The 19,951-nt window shown below is 41.8% G+C and overlaps 1 protein-coding gene across 1 annotated transcript in view; it reads right to left on the bottom strand.

Moving 5' to 3' along the window:
• The window catches only part of USP12 (ubiquitin specific peptidase 12), a 94,639-nt gene that overhangs the window by 15,316 nt on the left and 59,372 nt on the right, over positions 1–19,951 (bottom strand). Inside the window, exons 5-8 of the mRNA XM_090028425.1 lie at positions 9,529–9,605; positions 9,181–9,264; positions 3,078–3,275; positions 646–724 (exon numbers count right to left, since the gene is read on the bottom strand). Coding sequence (XP_089884551.1) covers positions 646–724; positions 3,078–3,275; positions 9,181–9,264; positions 9,529–9,605 — 438 coding nt within the window. The remainder of the gene's footprint in view (positions 1–645; positions 725–3,077; positions 3,276–9,180; positions 9,265–9,528; positions 9,606–19,951) is intronic.

Here is a 19,951-nt window from a genome sequence, read left to right as displayed (position 1 = left end):
TATTTTCCCCTCTTTAAAAGTTGAATTAAACAGACACTGCAGATGCATTCACTTTGCATATGGAGTAGCCACAACCTCAGAGAGGTGATTTAATTTTGGCGGGTCTTCTCCCTCTCTCTAGAAAAACTAAAGTTTACAGGTGACAGGAGCACAAAAAGGCATCATGTTCGATTCAGATTAAAAAAACCCTCAGGTTCTTTTCTGCATACATCTCATCTACCTTAGAGATTGAGAAATGCTGGGGAGAAGGCAGTCTGCCACAGAGACAGGTACAGTAATCTATGTTTATGGGTCTTTGGATCACACTTACCTGTATCTAGTCTATGACTGCCTGTAACTTCCTGAGTTTTTTGCTTTCTTTTTACCAAGAAAATCATGATTCTTATGGAAGGTAATCTAGAAATATATGCATCATGAAGAAACAGCATTACCTCCTCTGTGATACAAAATATTTTATCTACTGCCACATTTCCCTTCTCTTCTTGATCTAAAGTTCAATTCCCTGAATGTGCTAGCATTTAGAATTGTATTTGCATTACTAATGCAAATTATTATTAATATTAATATTAATATTAATATTATTTTTAATTCTTAAGCAATCACACATACAGAAAGAGAGAGACACACGAATTACTCAATACTTACCTCTACAATGTCATCATCAAAGAGAAGCCAAAAATCATGACTCTTCACTATTGCAATATAATGTCCCCTGTTAGGACCACTGTGAAGGGAAAAAATATATGCATAATATTAATAATTCTTTCATTAAATTTCTGCTTTTTCACAAAAAAAATGTAGCAATTATATTCCTCAATTCTATTTACTTATTCCTGCCCCCCTCTTTGTTGTTACTAAGATCATTTACATGGAAACAAGATCTTGGACATCACTACACCAAATATTGTACTAAACAAAGGACTATGACTTCAAGTGAGATATGAATGGTACACATATAAATATTAATGTGAGTGTTTCCAGGTTAACATCATCAGAAATATAACTAGGGACAAGAAATAAAGAAAATACTTCTTATTTTGAAAGTGGCAGAATAATTTTCTTTCAAAATCAACTCTCCAAAAACAAATCTGATTCTGGTCTGAGGCTGGTACTTAGAAATTTAATTTCCAACAATATGGTAGTCACTGCCTTTATGTTCAAGGCAATTTACAGAAGACACATCTGGGAACAAAAGGACACTAGTTCATTGGACACTAAAAACCTGGGATTTACCACAGAAAGGCTACTTACAGACATTAAACACACAAAAATCCCTCACTTCATTGGAAGCAGCAGCACATTAGTTTGACCTGGCTCCGCAGAGTCTGTATAGATCAGGCACTTCATTTGGGCTTTTTGGTGCTTTTATCAGCTATTAGATAAAAACACCAAAAAAGGCCCACTAAAGCACCCAATTTATACTATACTGTGGAGCTGAGTCTAACTAATGCATTGCCTGTTTTGGGCATGTGCTGGGCTGGGTAAGGGAGCATGCTGAGTTTAAAGCGCCATTTTATTGTATTTTATTAACATCTGCAAGCAGCCATATTGACTACATTATAATCTACCAGATCCCCACTAATCTGTTTGCATTTCAAAGGTGATAATGACCTTCTTGAATGCTTTTGCTCTTCTGGTTATCATGTTATCCTTTCTACTGCATTTCTCCTGTCTGTTAACTATCTGCTACTATTTCTTATATCCTGTTTTTATTTACATTGTGTTGTGTACAGACCTTTGTTCTATCTGTTATATAGCTCATGCTGTGTCTTCTTTTTCTCAGAGACCTGAAAAAGGATACTTCATAACTGAAAGCTGGTTTATATCCCTCTCAACTATCACCCACCCACAAAAATTAATCCTTGAGAATATAATTGTGAATATTTTTTCTAAATCCATAAAGATGGTGAGATTTAGAACAGAAGTTCCACCAGTGATTTGCTGATCTGTCTAAAGAGAATGCTCTCCAAAACATTATCTGCATTAGCAGTGGCTTTGGACCATCCCAGATGAGTGAGGTCTCATTTCAGAATCCACAACCTGAAAAGCCCCAACACAGTCAGACTCATAATGAGACACAACCTTAAGCATAAAAGTTTGTGTATGTGTTCTCAAGAAAATGTACTACTCTGAAAACAGCTGAATTCAATTTGAGTATTTTTCCCCACACAAAATATGAGAACTTTTCAGAGCAACAAGTTGCCTATGTAAAAAAGAGAAGCCACCTAAATTAGTTCACAGTGCTCTCCCATTTGTCTTCTAGAAGTCATCTGTAAATCACAGTAACCCATGACAGGAAAGCTCTGGGGCAGAGGACATTTAGAGGACTCCGCTGATTGTCCAACCAGGACAATAGTATTTTTTTTCTATCAGAAAAACAGCACAACCTAAGAAACAGATGGAACCTCACAGGTGCCATTAAGTGCTTGAGTTGACTATTAAAATGGGTCTAGTATTGCCTTGGCTGAATAATGGCACCCCAGCCTGCAACCACGAGGTCTTACTATGTCAGGTCCATAAAATCATTGTGTTTTTCTTGGGGCCTCTCTGCTTCAAAAATAAAACAAATACCTCTCTCTTTATTTTAAGGATTGAATAAACTTAATAAATATTCATCAATTCACATTAAAAATGACACTCCTAGGTTAGACACAAAGTGGGGGGTGACAAACCAGTCTATTTAAAAACAACTTAGTAAAACGTTTCAAGGGAAATTTGGTTATTCTCAGAGTCAAAAAGAGATACTAAGGAACTGTTTACGTTCTGCCACTCTTTTTTGTGCCACATACAATCATATGGAAGTAGGTTTAGAAAGGACCTCATAAAGTCATCTAATTCGGCCCTCTACTCAAGACCAGATCATCCCAGCCAAGTGCGTGTCCAAATCTGCTCTTGACAATTTCCAGGGATGGCAATTCCAAAACTTCTCTAGGTAGCCTGTTCCAATGCTTGGCCACTCTCATACTCACCCACATACTTTTAGAAATTTCACAGACCCTTAACATTTAGTGATACTAGATTTGTTAACAAGGTTGAAAGTTTCATGCAAGAATACTGGTGTCACAAACATGACTTACCTTCCACAGTGAACAACCACAGCAACCAGGTCATACATTCTATCAGGATTGGTGGCATCTCCTGAGGTGTTAAATAGTCGAAGCTCTAATGGAAACACTACCCTATAAGAGAGTTTTGTATACCGATGTAGTTGATCCATATATTTAAATCTTTTCAGATGGAGAGCTAGAATCATAGGCAGTTTTTTTACTTTCATCCTGAAACAAAACAAAATACATTAACTTAAGATTTCCAACCTGTCAAACTTTTAAATTAATGCTGACATAGAAAACCAGACTTCTGAAAATTGTTAACATATGTTCAAGCATTAAAGTCAGCTTCCCAAATGTTTACATGACAGGTAGCTTGATATTTATCATGTCTGATAAATGCTGCAATGCTTAAGCAATAAAACAAGCTGCTGTAAGTTAGAATTTAACTCTTAAAGTAAGAACGGTAAATGTGGGTTTGAAAGTAAGCTAGATGAAAGGTTGTGGAATCAATGCCTTCAGTTACATATGCTGCAAGAGATGTGTAGCAGAGAAGCCAATCTTAAAACGTATCTCCCCATATTTTTCCGAGTTGGGATCCTAAATGCAATATTCAACTCTCGCTCTTTAGTGATACCTCTAAACACACCAAGTTGTTTCAGAGCTAACAAGGAATCCAACTGGAACAGGGACTTGTCCTCCAGATAGATGGAGTCAACATGCCAATTTTCAAGTAAATGGCACTGTTTTACAAGCTATAATAATCTCATTTTATACTTCCTAGGGACAAAAATGTCAGTATATCTGTGTTTATCTGACCTCACCCCTTCCAAATAGGTTAACACTATGCTCTAGCAGAGTAAATCAGAAGGGAGTTACAAAAGCCATAAATAAATGTGAAAATGTGACTCTAGAGTCACTAGGTGCACAGTGCTCCTTTACCTTGTTTGAGACATTCAGAACATGAACATACACAATCTAAAGTTCCTGTCGATCCTGTCTTCTACAATCTAAAGTGACTACAAAACTCCATCAGCTTTCTACAATTACTCTCTTGGCGAACAGAGACTTCTGTTTACTATATGATGCAAAAAATTAAGTGGGCAAAATATCCTTTCCCTTCATCCAAACATCCATTTGTTTCACCTTGCCATAACCTTAGTTGTAAAGTTTGTTCAGCAATCATCTTTTTACTACTTGTTGGTAGAGTGCCTAACATAATGGAGCTCCTAGACTAGGGACAGAAGTAACACAAACTGGTTTAAACCTATGACAGTACTGAAGTTCAGTGCACATAAACCAGTTTCAGAATGACTAAAAGCTGGTTTACAATAAACCTGGTTGAACGTAGTATCAGACTTAACTGATTTGGGTCAAACCAGTTTATGAAACTTCTGTCCCAGGCCCCTTCCTTGTTCAGGTTAAATCACAGCCCCCAGCATCCCAGCATGCTTTCCAGCCCTTGACTGGGCTATGCTGCCTGCTCCAACAGAGAAGGGTTGTGGAGAAGGGGGCAGGAACTGCCCACCCCCCACACAAACCCTGGCTGGGGTCTGGGGCAAGGGAAGAGGGTTAAACCCTCCTTCCCCTGGTTAAGCCCCACTTTCCACAAGTACAGAGCTGCCCTGCTGCTAAACTTATGGAAAGTGACTGCTGGTTGTGACTGTGGACTACAAATCCCAGAGGCACCTGGAAGCAGGAAGAGGAAGTGATGAGCAACCCCGCAGAGACTGGCTGCTGTGATTCTGGACTGCAAATCCCAGAGACCTTAGGGGCAGCGGAAATGCCAGAGAGCTTTGCTCTAGCAACCTGACTTCTGAACTACCTACTGCAGGCATGTGGCTGCATTTCCTGAATCAAAATGTAAATGTCTGTGCAGTTGTTCCTCAGTTTAATTTTTGAAGCTTAGACTAACCTGCAAAGTCTGAATCGATTCAGCCTCGGGCTTTTGACAGTCTGTACTTAGCCCTAATGTCATTGTAACTACAAATTGGATGGACAAAACATACCTTGCCTACATCTTTGGAAGAAAGATGCGTTGTTCTCCGTAATATTATTCTACACAGGCATAAACACAGGGTAGCACATACAGATTGCTACACAAGATCTTGACTAAAGTTTTTTTCAAAGACATTGTTGTCCTAAGCATTCTATTCCTATACTTTCATAAGAAATTAGAATAGTTCTGTGGAATGAAGGCCAAATACATTATCCTCATTAGCAATCTTCCGGCTAGTGAATTGGTCAGAGGACTTACACAAACAGACAGACAAGATATCTACAAATCTACCTGGTTTATCATAGCTTTTTCTTCTTATAATCATCTCTTCACACAGAGATTTAACTCAAAAAACATCTTTTGAAACGTAATTGTGTTGACAATCTGATATGCCCGCTTTTCTGTCCCCACACTAAACTTGACACCTGCCTTTTTAGCAGAGTTTCTCATCTATAATAGGTAGCTGTACAACTGAACCCAGATAAAAGGGGATGACACCAATTGGTCAAGAGAAACAACTGGAAGATAAGCCAAGGTTCTTACTGATCCACTTAAATGAATACTTGTATCTCCTATTTAAACTACCAAATGTAGTTGGGTATCCAGCTGCTATCAGAAACATCAGAGCAGGTCAGTTCCAATAAGAAAAAGGGGGATTACAGTTTTCTTTAAGATGCAGGTTGTTCAACAGTCATTCATGTCTAACACATGTGGAATCTGGTAATCTTAAATAAATTTCCACTTAGAAGAACATTAATACAGTGCTTTATTATCGGGACTTTCATGTGAGATCCTACCATATTTATAGTCAGTAGATGAACCTAAGCTATATGCCTGAGGACATATTTGTCATAGAGAAAAGTTGCAGGGGGAGATGAGTTGTTAATAAACTCAGGCGGTCATAGACCTTTAGGGCATGCTGCAAAACTTACTTTCTCCTGGCTTGTACAGGATTAGGTAATGGGCTGAACTGGGGAAACACAGAAAGATGACTCAGGTTATGATTTTTCTGAAAAGGACTTGCTGCATTTTTGTTATATTGCTGTTGAGATTTAGGCATAATTGCTGGAGTCTATTTTAAAACTGCATAAAAAGAGACTGTAAAAAGGTACTCTGGGGCTCAGAATATGTACTCTTATCAAATGCAACTAGCCTAAACATTATGGCTGAACCCAGTCTCACAAATGTACTGCTTCTAGGATAACTAAAAATGTATGGAAGGTTTGGAAAAGCAAATTCATACTATAATTTTATTTATTATGCATCAGTGGCTTCATATTTATGCTCCCAATCCCAAAAGAAGCTACTTCAAAAAAGCCTGTCATTAAAATGGCATTCTTTTCCTTTTTGTTCTTCATTTAAATTAATTACAAACATTTAGCTTCTGTGACGAGTACAATGTCATTAGATGACGCTAAATGCCTTTTTTGTCTTTTTTTTTTTAGATAGTCACCTCAAAAGTCTCAAAGGATATGCCTGATACTAGGAGCTCTTTGTTAACACAACCTCATTATGTTCTACCAACAAAGTATTTCTAGCTCTGTGGACATAAAAATTCCAGCAAGGCAGTGCTTATATATTTCTGCTAACCCTCCCTGCCTCTCCAGAAAATTAAAATATAACACATAAAAGCATAATCTGGCTAGTACAACTGCATCTGCAACAGCTGGTGCTGGATGGTCAGGAGCATAGAGGTATAATCCCTGATTAAAACATGTATACTAGCAGGAGTCACACTCATCAATAACTATTAGCAAACTTCAGCTATGAGGCCATATGACAGCTACATGTTGGAACTATGATAAAGCCAGAAATATCAACAAGAATCATCTCCACAACTATGCTCTAAGCCCCAGACAATATTTCTGATGAGAAAGATGAGCAGGTAAGAAATTAATCCAAAACCTGTTCTTAACAAGTAGAAGTATGAGAATGAAAATACTTTTTTGACAGAGAGTAACACTGTTCTTACTCAAATTCAAGAACCCTCCCCCACAATAATAGATACTATATGTGGAAAATTATCAATTTATTGTAATTTTATTATTTTCCACATATATAATCCAATTATTAGAGGGTTGTCTTAAATACTTCCCTGCCTTTGCTGTGGCCAGCCCACTACCCCTTCACCCCTTGCCCTCCCTGCCTGCCTGCCCCCCCATGCCTGTGGCTAGCCAGAAGCAATGGCAGCAGTTCTGGTCCTGGGTGGGCTGGGGCTGTAGCCAGAACTGAAAGCAAGAGGCTAAAACAGGGGTGGGCAAAATACAGACCATGCGCCAGATCCAGCCCGCAGAAGGGCTTTCTCCAGCCCACAGTGGGTCCCTAGGTCCCATCTGGCTGAGGTGCTGCCCATCCTGCCACCCCCTGGGCATGCAGTGGGGCTGGGATGGCTATGTGGCTGGACTGCCTTTCTAGACAGCCTGGGCTGGCCCTAGCCCCTCAGTAGCAGCAGGGACCAGCATGCGCACAGCCCCGACCCCACGCGACCTGCACCTGCTCTGGGCTTGCCCACCCAGGCTCAGCAGCAGCACTGTGGAAGAGAAACTGCTACTCAGTGTGGGGTAAAAGCAGCCTCTCCTCCTCCAGTCGCTTCTTGGTACAGCTGCCCAGAGCCCGAGCAGGGCTGCTCTGCTTCTATGCCATGTCAACGCTGCCTCTGGACTGCCCGGTGCAGCAGTAGCAGCACTGCAGTGCAGATGCAGGGCAGCCCTGCATAGGCTCCTACACCAGGAAGCACAGTCAGTGGGAGGGAGGAGCGGCCGCTTTTACTCCACGCTGAACAGCAGTTTCTCACCCACACCACTGATGCAGAGCCTGGGCCCCAATGCTTGCTTTGGGCTGTTGTGGGATAGGGATGGGTACTGACCAGCTCAGGGGGATGCACCATAGGGAAAGGGGAGCTCCCATGCACAGCCCACCATACCCAAAAACCCCACAATCACACTTTCCCCCACACATAATCACACAACCCACAAACATCACACCCACCCACACCCCCCCCCGACACCCGTCACACACATACAGAAACCCCCATATGCCTCTGGGGGGAACCCCTCTTACTGCTGCATGCACACATACCCAGGCAACCTCCCCCTCCACACATCCCACAGCCCTCCAGAAACCCCATACCCACCCACATCCACACATACCCCCATAGCCTCCCCCACATCCCACATACACCCCTCCCATACCCCTCACAAGAGTAAGACTTCATTTTGAGCTATTATGGAATCACTTAAATATATATATATATATAAATGAACACAAGTCAGGACAAAATATATATTTTTAAATAAAATTAAAGTATGTTATTATGGATGCTTTTTAGTATAGAATTTGGGTTTTTTGGTTCAAAGATGGCAACTCCCCTTTCCAAAATGAGTACGTCCAAGGGCAAGGGGAAGGATTTCTGGTGGCAGAGGTCAGGGGCGGAACTTCTAGTCCCAAAATGGCAACCAGGGGGCGGGACATTTGTCAAGGGGCAAGGCCACCCTTGTGGCCCTTGACAGCTCGCTAAACTCGTTAAGTGGCCTTCCAGGCAAAATAATTGCCCAACCCTGGGCTAGAGGGAGGGAAAGGCAAGTGGAAAAACTGTTACATGGCTATTTAATACACAAGCTTTACATTTCTAAGACAGAAAACAGTAATAACTTATTTTTGTAAAGCTGTAGCAAGTTGCATCATAGGAAAAGGGAGGTTTTTTGTTTTTTAACCTACGGTTGCTATGAAACTGCCTTGTGACTATGGTTAAGCACTATAAAATTAATATGAATTATTCTATTTACACTACTTACAACAACACATTTTTCTGATAACATGTAATGTATATAGCTCTATTGTTTTACATGTATGCTCTAATTATTATGTCTTAAATATTTAATCTTTTCAGTTTTTTCGTTAGTTTTTATTCCTTGAAGCTGTATTCATTCTTGGACTAAATCAAAATCAAAACCCCAAAACCTGTATTCTGTGGGTAATATTATTCATACAAGCAATTCCACTGTACTCAAAGTGGAATACAATTGAATAAAAATTAATCTTGGTAAGTGTCCTGAATGTTGTACTCCCAGACTGTGAACCTTAAAAAAAAATCATAGCATATTCAGAAAATAGAAATGCTCATTTCTCAAGTACCTTTTATGTGCTTCCTGCTTACTGCGACATTCTTCACAGTAATATTTGTATTCACTGCACAGAGTTTCTGTATTGCTGAAACCCCTGAATATAAAAACAGAAATGAAAATGCAAGATGTGGAATTCATTCTTTGATTTTGAAATAAACTGATCTAAAAAAAAAACATTAAAACCCACACAATTTATTTTAATAACAATCTAGGACAATATGCAGGCACGTTAAGCATCTGACATCAATGTAACTGCAGCTATTAGTTTCTCACATTTTCATCTTAATGAATTCAGTAGTTAACATATGAAATAAGGTCATAAATAAAAGAAGGTGGTATCAGATACTTTTGCATGTACCTTAAACAGTGAGTAATTGATGTATTCTGTTCCACGTCAACAGAAAGGTCTAAGAAATCTTCATCTTTGCTGCTTACCTGCAGAGAAAGACCAACTCTTCAATAAACTATAGTCAAGTTTAATTAATGACTAATCTCACAATTACTGAGCAATACTTTTGACTCAGACTACATCTTTCAGGTTCATCTAATACAAACAAGTTCAGAATGATGGCACTTATATTTTAAGAAGTTTTCTCTGGAGTCAGGAGGAAAGGGAAAAGGACATTACAGTGCCACTTGCAAATTTGCTTTGTGTATGTTTTCTTACAGATAGCACTGATGCTGGGTTCCTCTTACCTTTACAAGCAGAATGACAATCAGCCACAAACTAGGACTGCCTTTCCAGTGCTCCTGCTACTACTCTTCCACTGAGATTCTTTCCTATTTGAAAAAACCTGCTACACATCTCAAATTAAGAAGGTAAATCCCTGAAAACTTGGCTTAGAAAGGCTGATAGGGCTGGACTTTCCAATGTCTCAAATGATCAAGAGAAAGCAAGTTATTTGATAAATGGGAATATGATTTCTTTCTCTGTGACTCAGTTTATGGACAATCTATGAATCCACAGCAATTTTTTGTGAGAAAATACAACACAATACAAAGTACTCAAAAACCAAAGAAGAAAAGGAGACCTGAGGACAAAACATGTCATATCCACAAACGTTTGTAAATTTAGCCAACTGTGCCTAGTAAAAGAGTGTAGGTATACAATGGTATAGTTTACAGGTTTGTCTACTGACGTCTCCAGTGGAGATCATTTATTGTCACTAGAAAAGAAACTTATGCCTTGTAAGACTCCTGGATCCTGGTCCTAACATAGTTAGACAAAACACCTGGCTTTTTCCTTCATAAGATGAGGGAAGATGATACGTGCTCCTGAAAATACTTTAAGCACATCTTTAAAGGCCAGGAGAGTTCTAATGTGACATTCTCTCAGTCCTGTACCAGAAAGGGAACAGAAACTTGAAAAATGGCATAATGGTCCGTCCTGCCAAGAGAAAGAAATTTTGACATAAGGAAAGGCAATGGCAGAAGATTATCTTGTCGCTAGAAAACAGCAAAGAGAACTAAGGAAAGTGAAGAGTTCCAATTCTTCTGGCTAAGGTAGCTGCTGCCCAGAACTACCTTCAGAAGCACAGTCCTAAACTTATTAAATGCAGAGCACTAAGGAGAGGACTGCACTCAATGGGTTATCTGCAGAGGAAAAATCTACCACTGTGCTGGAACTGTGCCAACAAGCAATGAAATCTTAACTCTACAACACTTCTACAAGACTATTTAAGAAGCTGAAATGCAAAGGCTTTAATGCTAAAGGGGTCTTAAGAGTTTCTGTTTAAAAGAGAAGTTTGCCTATCATGTAAAGTTATGATGCCCTCTCCAATACCCACTCCTGGTCCCTACCACCCTCTCCCCACTCTTCCCCACCTCCCAAAGAATTCATTCACTTTCACCTTTTTCTGAGTGTGGCATGTTACGGACACCTGGAAATGAACAAGTCCTTCAGGGCTGCCTTGTTGCAAATCACTTTAAGAGTTGATATATTTGAGTCTGGGGATTTACTAGGCCCATTGGCAATGTGTTGGGGGATGCACTGATTTGTGCACTGATAGTATGGCACAAGGCTGCAGCCTAGCTGATGCCAGGGCCTGGCAGCAGCAGGGACAGTAGCAATGATGCGATTTTTGCACTAGCCACAGGGTGCAGGGCTGCAGCCAGAAACTGGCAGTAGTGGGGGCAGCAGTGGTGCAGTTGTGACTCCCCACTGTCAACACTTACATGTGGGCAATGGCCAGGCCTGGCTGAACATGTTCTCAGCATAAGATCAGAGTCATTTACAACACCTCAGGAAGCCTCAGCAGATCTGAGCAACTCCTTGCCTTTGCCAGTGTGAAGTAATTAGGAATAAAAAACTGTGATGGTGACTGTTTTTCAGGCACTCCATGAAACCAGGAAAGGAAGAAAAATGTATGAGCCAAGGAAAGTTCCATGGAGTAGTAAACATGCCCTAAGAAAGGTTTGCTGGGGCTAGAAAATTGTTATAAAACAACAATGGAAGTTGGCAGCAAAATTTATTGGCAAAAGTTCATAACAGGGATTCTTCAGCTCCTGGGAATCTCCTGCTAGATTTGTTTCTGTAAGGACATCCCTCAGTAAAGCAGGTTCACTGATTATTTAAGGTGACCACAAATAAATAAATAAAAGCAGATCTTATTAAAAAGGAATACTGCAAGAGCAGAGTGGGGTTTTTCATTCCATGCTGGCAGTTCAAGTACATAAAGTAAGGCACAGCAATAGTTAAGAGGATATACCTTCTCAGAGTTAGCTTTATGAACATCAAAAATGGTAATTCAATTGCCTGCATCTTAAGGAGGCTTTTATGAAGCTTTCTTTCTGTTGGAGGCCACATTTTCTGTGCTGAGCAGATACACATATTCTGGCCTGAACCTAAGGAGAAGAGGATGGATAAAATCAGGGAAGCTCATCTCTTGCAAAAGCAAATACTGAAGTGTATGGAAAGTTAGGTGAGCATCACGACTCACTATAAGACACCTGTGAATAATAGCTAAGGCAAGGAGGATGGGAAAAGACTTTCCCAACAAGATCTTGACTGTCTTACACCAGATGTGGCCAAATTTCATAGTTCAGAAAACGAAGGAGAATATTCATTAAAATTAAGTGTCAGCACAGATTTCCTCATCACTGTTTGTTACCTTTTCCACCTTTTAGGGAAGTTGAATGGCTGGATTTATTAATTATGGGTTTTACTGAAATAAACCAGTAAGGCACAAAAGCACTCCTGAAAGACATAGTTCAGTAGGACTTTTTAAAGCCTTCCCCCAGAGACAAATGGTAGCCAGACAGTCAAGGAAAAAACACAGCCATGGAAGTTGTTTCTCTGCATGTTACTCTCAATCAAGCAGAAATCAAATGAGACACACACAGGATGCAACAACAAAACACAGGCAAATGCTGGATGGGAATCCTACCTGTTAAGAGCAAGTAAGGAGGAAGAACCCTGTCTTGCTACTGTTAAGTTAGTTATGTAATGAGGATATCAGGATAAGATCTAGAGTATAAAGGGTCACCAAAGCTGCACACATGATTTGCCTATCAGGCCACTGGCTATTAAGTTGGCTACTATTTTGATGGTAGGGGAAGTCACACTATACTATAGGGAACTGAATCTAGGGGTCTTGCAGTCCTAGCTCACAACCCCACCTACTGGACCCTCTTTCTTTTCACCATATTTACCCTTTCAACACATCCTGCAGAAGAGGGAAGTATTATCCTTTGTCCCACTTTACAGAAGTGGAACTAGGATATAGAACAATTACACATCTTGCACAAAATTACACACACAAGCAGTGGCAATGGTATAAATTGATGTCTTGACTCCTGAAGTGTATGGAAAGCTAGGTGAGCATCCAAATTCATTGTAGGATGTCTGTGCCTCAGCCTAACACCTTAGGTCACAAGATCATACTTTTTAAAACTGTTCACTTGTCTACATATATGTAGTTGAGACCATATGATGCTTTTGTCACTGTTCTTCCTTTAAGACTTGAGGAAAGATCCAGGAGGCAATTAGTATGACTTATTTTCCAACAGCTACAAATTCACAACCTGTACACATATAACCTCAGCCTCCCTGCCTTCCTAGTCTCTCTCAAAAAATGAAGAAAAAAAAGCAGAGCAACCTGAAAAAGAAAATAATGCTAGCTACTAACTCTGGAGTTCTTTATAATCTATGAAATTCTGTTCTATGAGTGATAACATTTTATGCTACAGCATAGCAATTTTAGTCTCACCAGCCAAATGAATTCATAGATTTCATAGACATCAGGGCTGGAAGGGACCTCAGAAGATCGAGTCCAGCCCCCAGCCTGAAGGCACAAAGTCAGCTGGGGTCATAGGATCCCAGCAAGATAAGCATCCAATTTGCTTTTGAAGGTGTTCAATGTAGGTGCTTGAACCACCTCCGATGGCAGACTGTTCCAGACCTAGGGGGCTTGGACAGTAAAGAAATTCTTCCTTATGTCCAGCCTGAAACGGTCTTGTAGTAGTTTATGACCATTCGACTCGTCATCCCTTGGGGCACTCTGGTGAACGAATGTTCCCCCAGATACTGGTGGTCACCCCTGATAAACTTATAGGTGGCCATCAGATCACCCCTGAGCCTGCGTCTTTCCAGGCTAAAGAGCCCCATAGATCTCAGCCTGTTGTCGTAAGGTCTGTTTTCCTGACCTCCGATCATGCACGTGGCTCTTCTCTGGACTCTCTCAAGCTTCTCCACATCCTTTTTGAATTGTGGAGCCCAAAACTGGATGCAGTACTCCAAGCCGAATACAAGGGGAGAATGACATCCCGGGATTTGCTTGAGAAGCATCTATGGATACAAGCCAGCATTTTGGTCGCTTTACTAGCCACAGCATCACATTGCAGGCTCATGTTTGTCTTGTGGTCAATGATGACCCTCAAGTCTTTCTTCCATAGTGCTAGCCAGTGTGCTATAAGGGTGCTGCAGGTTTTGCCTCCCAAGGTGGAGAACCTTGCATTTTTCAGTGTTAAACACCATCAGGTTCTTGTCTGCCCATTTCCTGAGCCTGTCCAGGTCAGCCTGGATCGCCCGCCTGTCTTCAGGTGTGGATGCTTTGCCCAAGAGTTTGATGTCATCGGCAAACTTGGCCAGTCCGCTTCTGACTCCAATGTCCACATCATTAATGAAGATATTGAACAATATGCGTCCAAGGACAGAGCATTGGGGGACCCCACTGGTCACCACGACAATTGATTTCCATCATTTACCACCCTCTGGGTCTGACCATGGAGCCAATTTCCCAGCCAGTGGATCGTGGTGGACCCAAGGCCACAATTGGCCAGTTTCGCCAAGAGATGATCATGGGATACCAGATCGACGGCTTTTTTGAAGTCAAGATATAGGACATCAATCTCTTCTCCCTTGTTCAAATAGGCCTGGCTGGGTCGCTGCATGCCAGGCTCATGCCCCGCACACCACCCTGTATGCCTGAACCAACATGAAGGGCCATCACCTGTGCAGCTCCCCACAGAGCTGATCTGGGGGTCATATCTAGCCTGTGGGCCAGGGGTTGACCACCTAGATGTAGCCTGTTCCAGAAAAAAAAGAAGAGTCATTCTACTGTTTTACACTCCCCTCACAAAATTATCATTTTCTTACCAGAGGAAGAGATGTAGGAGTTTAAGATTTAATCTGATCTTCTAGACCAGAGGTTTCAAATATTTTTGGGTTGCCTATCCCTTTCTATATTACACTACTTTGGAATTACATGTTAATGTTACTTTTTTATTAGCAATCTATTTCTACAATCACACTGTAACCTCTCCAGCAGCCTAAGAGGCACTGTAAAACCACTGGGCATTTATATACATGCTCTGGGAGTGGTAGTGGGGAGGTGGCTCTCGACAAGCTGCTCTAATTAAAGCACCCCGAGCATCTCATGTATCAGTGTCCCCATGCTTCAAAACAGTGGCAGGAGTACTTATCTGAAGCTTGTCAAATGATTAACAGAGTTTGCTCTAATATGCTGAAATTACAGTATTGGAGCAGCCTCCTTGCTTCTATATAGGCACCCATTGTTCCTCCCCCCCACACTTTCTCTTCCTTTTCTTTCACTTATATTTCCCCATTCCCTTTTTCTGTTTTCACATTCTTTCCTATCCATACCCCTTAGAAATTCAATTCATGTCCCCAGGGATACCAGTACCCCAGTCTGAAAACCACTATTTTAAACCAAACATGAAATGGTAACTTTCTGAAAATACAGTGGGAGGAAGCATTTATGTAACAAGACTTGGTTATTAAAATAGTTCAGATAATGGGCCAGATTCTGACAATGAAAGGCATTCTTGAATCCTACCACATTGGTTTTAATACTATTAAGCAATTCTGGCAAATTAAAATGTTGATCAATCTCACTTGGCAAAAATATACTAAGTGCATACTAAAATACAGTAATATCTTAAATAAAAATAGGTTAGATACAATAGCTAACCTTTATAGAAAAGAAGCTTAGGTATGCAAATAACAGAAGGTAAATTATTTATGTTGTATAATCAAGCACTTCCAAGATTTTATATTTTATTTTAAGCATATTCCAGAAGTTCTAAATGCTAGCATCTTCTATTAATTAAACTACATGTGCTCGGCATCTCTTCTAATCAGGGCACGTAATCTATTTGAGTATCTTTAAAGCAACCATGTATAAATATTTTGTTTTTCTTTTTTTCAATACAAAGCAGCTGACATTAGTGGTTTCCATATTATCAGGATTCAAAAAACAAAGCTCCTAAATTTTATTTTTTTATGTTAAAAGGGCACATTTTGGTCTGAGCTATTTCTTCTGCAGGCAGAACTGACTAAGTAATCGATATTGCTAAACAGGACATGTCACGTAACTGACTTAGACATAAAGTATTATAAAAAAAGATCTATATAGATGAAGCAATGGACATTATGGTTGGCCTGTTAGATAACTGGAAATTCTGGCCAGGATCACATTATAAAAGATTTATTAAATGGCATTGAAGACTGGGCGCTGATCAAAAGCCTGACAAAACGGCATTATTCATTTCTCCAAAGTAAGTGAACGTAATCAGGTAAGTCATGTTGTGAGAATCATATGGCATCAGTTAACTTATACTTATGATATTTAAGTTAAAAGGAATTAAATCAAGAATAAGAAAAAGCAGTTATTAGGAAATACGTGTTATATTAAAATGCTACCCCAAAGAGAAAAAAGCTGGTAATTGGAAGACATCACACATCTATCTCAATATATTATGAGCAAATTAAGGAAGTATAATGTCATACTAGTGACAAGATGCTTTGATATCTGCAAGAGGCTGGCTCACATAGGTTACTCTTGTAAACCTGGAAAACAGGAGGGAAACACAGTGGAAGATCAAGAGGTTTAAGTTGATATCAACCATCCTTTCCCTCATTGTTTCATGTGGCTGTGATACTTCAGTGCATCACATTTTAAAACGTAATGTTGCACAAGCTCTCAAAAGATTATTGTAGCAATCAGAAATAAAATTTTCTAAATCAATAGGATGCTACAAATGAAAGGTAAGATGATGAATGCATAGAAAAGATGATGATACAAGAAAAAGTGTCATAACTAAGATAAAAACAAAAGGTAGGAAAAGAATTTGTGACTTTACAACACACAGCAGTTTGTGACCTCTACAACCCATGGACCAGATTGAGCTCACCAGGCCATTCTATCCAACCCACGGGGCCCCTAAAAAATTTAGAAAATTAATATTTATCTGACCCTGGCTGCCTGTCAACAATGACAGGGGAAGCCAGCAGCAGGATACAGCAGCTGCAGCAGCAAGTCCCACCCAGCCCTACCCTACCCCCAACCCTGCCCCCATTCCCAGCTGGAAGCCTCTGCCTAACAGAGGCTTCTGGCCTGGGACCCTGGGGCTGTTCGTGCCTCCCTCTGCCATTAAGGGAAATTCAGTGCTGCAGCTGAGAACTACATAGTGCTGGAGCGGTAGGCAGGAGGGTGGAAGAGAGTGGTAGCAGCAGCAGGCAGGGAAGTCAGGAAATGGTTGTGGTAGGCGGCAGGGGAGTGGCAGTGAACAGGCGCATGGAGCACAATAACAGCTGGACAGAAGCACCAGTGTGGCGGAGCCAAGGCCAGCGAGGACCCAGGGTGGGGCAGCAGGAGTGCAGTGCCTGAGTCAGCAGGAGCTCTGGAGCTGGGCAGGCCCCCCCTCCTCTCCCTGGTGGCGCAGCCCAGCCCGGCTCCATACAGCCCCTGCCAGAGCCCTGTGTTCCTGCCACCCAGCTCTGGGTCCCCAATGGCCCTGGCCCCCGTGCACTGTTGTGGCCCTATGTTCCCACCCAGCTGTTGCTGTGCTACACACACCCGCTCGCTGCCACTCCTCCTCTGCCTGCCACAGACATTTCCCTGCTTTTCTGCCTGCTGCTGCTGCCACTCCCTTCCATCCTTCAGCCCACCACTCCGGTACCACACAGTTCCTGGTTGCAGCACCAGGCTGCAGGACTCAGCAGGAGCTGGTCTGGCCCCTGCAATTCTTGGCTGACTCCATGAGGTGCCAGCCAGGCTGGTCTGGCTCTTGTGCATCCTACCTTCTTCACTGTGCAGTTGGGACATGGTGCCGGAGCAGCAGGCTGTGCAGCTGGGACATGGTGCCAGAGCAGCAAGTGGGGAAGAGGAATGGGAAAACAGCAGGAGAAGGACAGTAGAGACAGGTGGAGGAGGAAGTGGTGGTGAGCAAGAGCACCAGGCCTGCATTGGCGCCCCAGGGCCAGGAGCATGGAGCTCAGGCTTGGACAAGCACTGGCAGGGCTCTGCCTCCTAACGGGGGCTGTGGGCAAATGCTCCTCCTCCACACATGCCACAACTCTCCCCAGCCACCCTCCCCACCACATACATCCCCCCACAAACCACACACTCATCCACATACCCACACAAGCCCATACCCACCTCTCCACAATATATAAGAGTAAGATTTCATTTTTAAGCTATTATACAATCACCTCTATGTACACTACACAAGCACATGTAAATTAGGACAAAAATATTTTTTGAAATCAAATTAATGAATGTTGTAGTAGATTTTTGATTTTTAGAATATAATTTGGTATTTTTCTGATTCCGAGATGGCAAACCCCCTTGCTGAAAGGAGTACTTCCAGGGAGCAAGGGGAAAACTTCTGGTGGCAAAGGTCATGGGGTGGGACTTCCGGTCCCAAGATGGCAACCAGGGAGTGGGGCACCTGTCAAGGGGTGAGGCTAACCTTGCGGCCCTTAATAGCTTGCCAAAATTCAGTAAGCAGAACCTCCACCTGAAGTAACTGCTCATTCCCTGGTCTAAGGAGACCCACACCTGGGGTATCACTTGCCCTGAAATCACTCTTTACCACAGGAATTAGTAAGATGGTATTATATAGGAGAAAAAAAATATGAACAAAACTGACCATACGTTTGAAGACAAAACAAAAAACACAAATCAAGTTTCTTACCCTCTCATCTGACTACCAACTCCTTCAGAGAGACCTGCCAGTATCATCAGAGATCAGCTTTCCTGCTGAACCTGCCAGCCCCGAACTTCAGGGACTTGGACTCTTCTCCAAAGTCCTCCCCAATCTCCAAGATAGTTCTCTACATACCTACAATCTAATCCCTCCCTCTCCCCACCCCAATCAGCATTGTCCAATTCCACATGGGTCTCAGAATGGTTTAGAAAGTTCTCATCTACCCACGGTACCTGGAATTCCTCTGCCTATGAACTATTTCTCTCAGATGCTTCCACTATTGTGGGGTAGTTTTCCCCCTCCTGCATTACAAGCAGACAATACCTTGGATGCCTATCTCACCAGTGGCCCCTTCTGTCCATGATCAGGAGTGGCAACTGTCCTTGGTCTAACAGCACAATGTCCTGAGATACTTAGCAGTTATGCCACTCTCTTTTCCTTAAGTACAGGTTTCCCTCAATTTATGCTGTACATGCATTCCCGGAGAATGGTGCATAAATCTAATTCGCGTAAAGCAAACCCACTTTACTACGTTCAAACAGGGATAGGTTCCCATGGCAGTGAGGGAGGGAGGAAGTGAGGCTGGGACTAGGGAAGGGGTGGGGAGGAGGGGTGCCGTCCTTGGGGCTGCACAAGGCAGCAAAGTAGAAGGAACAGAGTGGCACTCACCCCAGCCCCAGCTGCAGCAGCCCTAGGAACAGCCGGCACCAGCTACGTGCAGCTGCTGGACTGCACCATGCTCTGCCTGTCCCCACCCACCTCTGCTCCTGTGCCCTGCACTGTGCCCTGGTGCAGGCAGCTGGTGTTGGCTGCTCCCGGGGCTGCTGCAGCCAGGACTGGGGTCAGTGCATCCATGGCCCTTTCCCCTCCCTCCACAGACTTATCTGTTTGGGTGGAGGAGCATCTATTCTGATCACATAAGAGCAAATTCACATATAAAGAACCTGCATAAATGGAGGGAAATCTGTATTCATCCCTCAGTTCCTTTAATTAAACCATGACTAAAATAATAAAGATACATATAGACAGCATAACATATTTTTAAAATGATAAAGTGACATAAATGGATATAGCATAACATTGGCTTTCCAGCAAGACCACATACGCCATATCAGAGAAATAAACACAAGAAAATATTCATGGTATTCCACAAACACCCACAATTTGGTGGGGTCATGACAAGGTTATACTGATATAAATTCTGAATCCATTTATAAGATTATGGCTCAAAAACATAAATGCATATTTTCCATTCCAGAGTTTGTTCAGTTCTTTCACTGAGCAATAATAGTTTTCTTCCTAGAGTTAGTGACTTCTTATTTAAATAAACT

The sequence above is a fragment of the Crocodylus siamensis genome, chromosome 1, assembly GCF_052110815.1.
Source record: "Crocodylus siamensis isolate JL-2025a chromosome 1, ASM5211081v1, whole genome shotgun sequence".
NCBI classification, from domain to species: Eukaryota; Metazoa; Chordata; order Crocodylia; family Crocodylidae; genus Crocodylus; species Crocodylus siamensis.
The sequence above is the reverse complement of the archived record's forward strand: the minus strand, read 5'-3'. Positions and strand labels throughout refer to the sequence as shown.